Source organism: Nannospalax galili, unplaced genomic scaffold (genome assembly GCF_000622305.1).
Source record: "Nannospalax galili isolate Female #2095 unplaced genomic scaffold, S.galili_v1.0 scaffold185, whole genome shotgun sequence".
NCBI lineage: Eukaryota > Metazoa > Chordata > Mammalia > Rodentia > Spalacidae > Nannospalax > Nannospalax galili.
The window spans coordinates 91,970-96,309 of record NW_008355474.1 but is presented as its reverse complement, the minus strand read 5'-3'; the positions used below and the strand labels follow the sequence as shown (position 1 = coordinate 96,309).

Sequence of the window (4,340 nt, the reverse complement as noted above, 5' to 3'; positions counted from 1 at the left end):
GGAGCAAGGAGGACATAAGGTGCATAGTCACATATGGTGGGAAGTGGAACCAAATAGATAAAGTTTAGTTATGACTCTGCAGTGCATGTGATGAAAGTCCAAGTTAAGCTAGCAGAATCAAAAAAACCATCAGTGGAAGGATGCTAGATTATTTAGATCACAGGCTTCCCAAATACAGAGAGATCACAGAAATATCTGAACCTCAGAAATAATAAGAAGCAAGACCCTAAGCATCACGGACACTTCGTTCTCTTCCCTTTCTGCTCCAAATGGCAACTGTACAGTTCTTCAGTCTGAATAATGTAGGGATCAACATCATTTGAGTGTGTTATGTGCTCCAGGTTTGGGCTCCAGGTTTGAGCTTTGGAAAGTACTCACTTCAAACCAATCAGCCTGGTCAGAGGCAGACAAAGATATTTTCCTGGAAGAAGAAAGAGAGGGGATAGAGAATCTCATAGATTTTCACTGTAAACAGGAAATACAGCCCTAGAATTAGCACACTGCAAAGACCTAACGTGCCCTCTAATTACCCTCTTCCTTTCCTTTCTTTTCTACCTTGCCCTATGTGAGTCTCCACCCAGTATGGCTTTCCCTGGATCATCTTATCTTCTCAAGTCCTTTCCCTGCCCAGAGGCCCCTCCTCTCTGGGATGCTCTTTCCAGGTACTTTCAAACAAATAAACATCAAGACTAGAGAGATGGCTCAGTGGTTCCAGGTTGAATCCCAGCACCCACATGGCAGCTAAGAACTGTAACTCCAGTTCCAGGGTATCCTACAGCCTCTTCTGTCCTCCGTGTGTATTGCGTGACACAGGTGCACTTACCTGCATGCAGGCAATATATGCATATACATAAAATAAAAATTAATAATAATAATAATTTAAAAATCAGAATTGGGTCTCTTTCTCCAGTCAGTGGTAAAGTGTCCTGTGGCAAATTCCCAGCAAGTTTTACCAAACCAGCACATTAATATGATAAAAAGCTAGACACACTGGGAGAAGTTACTGGCAAACATATCTAATGAAGAACTTGTATCCAGAATATACAAACAGTTTTTATAACTCAACACAACAATTCAATTGAAGTGGGTGAAAGATCACAACAGGCATTTCACCAAATAACTAGTAACCACCCTATTGTTACTGACTCCCCTCTGTTAAGTACTTCTTTTTTTTTTGAGGCAGGGGCCCCTTGTAGCCCCAGCTTTCCTGGAACTCACTATGTAGACCAGGCTGGCCTTGAACTCACAGAGATTCGCCTGCCTCTGCCTCCCAAGTGCTGGGATTAAAGGCGTGCACCACCACACCCACCAAGTACTTCTTTTTTTAAAAAAAAAAATTTTAGCTAGGTGTGGTGGCACTCAGGAGGCAGAGACAGGTGGATCTCTGCGAGTTCAAGGTTGACCTGGTCTATATAGTGAGTTTCAGGCCACCTGGGGCTACAGGGAGATCCTGTCTCAAAAAGACCAAAAAAATTTTTTATCATTTTTATTTTTTTTATGTGTATTAATATATTGCTTGTATGTATGCAAGTGTACTTGTGTCATTCAATGCCTGAGGAAGACAGAAGAAGGTGTCAGATCCCCTGGAGCTGGAGTTGTAAACCCACCATGTGGGTTCTAGGATTCAAATCTGGGTCTTCTGCAAGAGCAGTCTTTGCACTTAACTGCTGAGCCATACCTCCAGCCCTCCTTAAGTACTTCTTTATTGTCTTGGAGTAGGGGACAGGAGTATGTGAATCACTTACTTTCCTAAAACCTCTCCACTAAAATTCACTCACCATTGTCCTCTGCAACATGCCACACCTGTAGGTAACACCCTGGAAAACCACTTGTCACCAGCAACCTATTTCAGATAGATGGAAAATCTTAGTCCAGAGGGAAGCTCACCCTCACCTCACCCCAGCAGTCTTCCCCTGCAGCCCACCCACTCAGGATTGTCAGGGTTAATTGCTCTCATTCAACAGATGAGCAGGCTCTGCCTGCTTTAGGGAGAGGCTCTCAGCTCTGAGAGTCATGGACTGAGCCAGGGTTCCACAAGTCGTGATGGTCAACTAGAGAGGACACTAGTTGGGAGCATGAACACACACCCTGACTAGCCTAGAGACTCCCAGCCTTTCCCAAGCCAAGTGTCTATCTACCACCAGCAGCTCTCTAAGACTTAAACTTGAGAGTATTCTGTAGTGGTTTGAACAAATCATGTCTCCTATAAGCTCAGGTATATGAACCTTGATTGCCAGTTGGTAGTACCATTTGGGAAAATTATGGAACCCTTGGAAGAAGAGGCCCTTGGTGGAGGAAGTATGTCACTGGGGGCGGGCTTTGAGAATTTACAGCCTCATCCTACTTCCTGTTCTTGTTTCTCTCTGTCTCTGTCTCTCTCGCTCTCTCTCTGCTTTATGTTTGAAGGTGAAGATGTGATCTCTCAGTTTCCTGCTCCTGCTGCCATGCCTCCCCTGCCATTATGGACTCTCCCTCTGAAATAAGCCAAAACAAAACCTTTCCATAAGTTGCTTTTAGTCACAGCATTTTATTACAGCAACAAAAAATTAACTGATACACCTTCTATTCTGTATTTAGTCCCTAGAACAACTCTACAGACCTGCTGGTTCCATTAATCAAAATGGCTTCTAAACTAATGGTTTGTGTGTGTGCATCCACATATATCTGTGTGCTGAGGGGTGGGGCATGGCAATAAGGAGGCAGGATAATGCAGAGCATTTCCAGCCATCCCTTCAGAAGGGAAGGTCTGGATCACAGACTGGTCATACCTGGTATCTGGAACATGCTTTAGATCAAAGACAGATCTGTCTGAAAATCCTCCATGGCATACTCTGAAATCTCTTTCTGGGAATAAGCCCTAAAAATATAAGGGAGTGGGGGCAGCAATTAGATAATGCCTGCCCTTCAAATGAACACTTCAAATGAGCTCTGGGAAGGAGTCAGATTTTAGCCTGGCAAGAGGTCATGAAAGTTACTCAGCTGGATCTTAGCATGCTGCTGTTTGTAAATGCTATTTCCACTGCCCTCGTATTCAGCTTCCTTTCCTCCCTGCCATGTCCAAGGCTTCTCCTAGTCTTTCACCTGTCCCTCTCACCATAAAGCAAAAACATTCCAAACCTTCCTAGAGGAATCATGAAAGATAAACAGCTTGATCCATGAAAGCAAGCAATAACCACCAACCACCACTCACCCTCCCACTGGAAACCAGGTGGATCCCTCTAGCAACAAAAATAAAACAACTACTTAACAAGTGTTCACTCTATCAGGCACATTTAATTCTTGTAAGTACCCTATTATGTAGGTACAAAAATAACCCATGTTATGCAAATGTCAAAAACTAAAGCTTAAGTAACTCTAAGATTACCTAGTTATTAAGCTGGATTCTGAACCCAAGTGCATCTAACAAAAGTCAGTGCTTTTAGCCACTTGACTACTATGTCTATGTAAGGACTGGAAGCAGAGGAAAAGGAGACAGGCATACTGAAAAGAAGCCAGAGGGGAGATCTAGCACAAAGGTCCGAACAGGTGAGAGGCTCTGGCTCAGCCTGAGTGGTGGGGATAGGAGAAATCAAGAGCACTGGGTAAGGAGAGATCAGGAGCATAGGCTAAGTTTCCCTAAGGGCAGCAAACTCGAGGCTACCCATAGTGTTTTGTTGAATACAAACCTAGCATTTTCCTGAGCCTTACTTCTTGAGAGTCTAATACAATGGATTGGGGAGAAGGTCAGGACTTTGTATTTTAGTCAGTCCCCACAATGACTCAGGTACAGATGGTCCTCAGGCTATGTTGAGAAATACTGGGCTGCTGGGTGTGTTGCCCCCCCCCCACCTTTAATCCCAGCACTTGGGAGGCAGAGGCAGACATAACTCTGTGAGTTCAAGGCCAGCCTGACCTAAATAGTGAGGCCACCTGGGAGACCTACATGGAGACCCTGTCTCAAAAAGGCAAAAAGAGAAGAAATACTTGTCCATTGATGGCTAGGATCCAGTATCCTCCAGGCTTAATAATCTTTTTACATGTCCCTGCCCAGTTTTTTTCTATTCTAAACCTTTAATTCAACTCCATACCATAGTCACCCTATAACTTTTTTTTCTTTTTGGTTTTTTGAGACAGGCTCTCATATAGCCCAAGCTGATTTTGAATTCACTATGTAGCCCAAATGACCTTGAACTCCTGGTTTTCCTCTTCTGCCTCTGAAGTGCTGGTATTACAGGTATGTGCCACCATGCCTAGCTTATAATTTTGTTTCCTATTTCATTAAGTAGGCTGGAGGTACAGAATACTTGTCTACCATTTGCAAAGCCCTGCATTCAATCACTAACATTGCCAAAAAAAAAAAA

General features: G+C 43.6%; 1 protein-coding gene across 2 annotated transcripts in view; it reads right to left on the bottom strand.

Annotated features, from left to right (window-relative positions):
- Positions 1–4,340, bottom strand: part of Wdr73 (WD repeat domain 73) — a 20,460-nt gene that overhangs the window by 13,498 nt on the left and 2,622 nt on the right. For both annotated transcript variants that reach the window (XM_008852766.2, XM_029555963.1), the window contains exons 4-5: positions 2,769–2,857; positions 1,779–1,843 (exon numbers count right to left, since the gene is read on the bottom strand). In XM_008852766.2, coding sequence (XP_008850988.1) covers positions 1,779–1,843; positions 2,769–2,857 — 154 coding nt within the window. The remainder of the gene's footprint in view (positions 1–1,778; positions 1,844–2,768; positions 2,858–4,340) is intronic.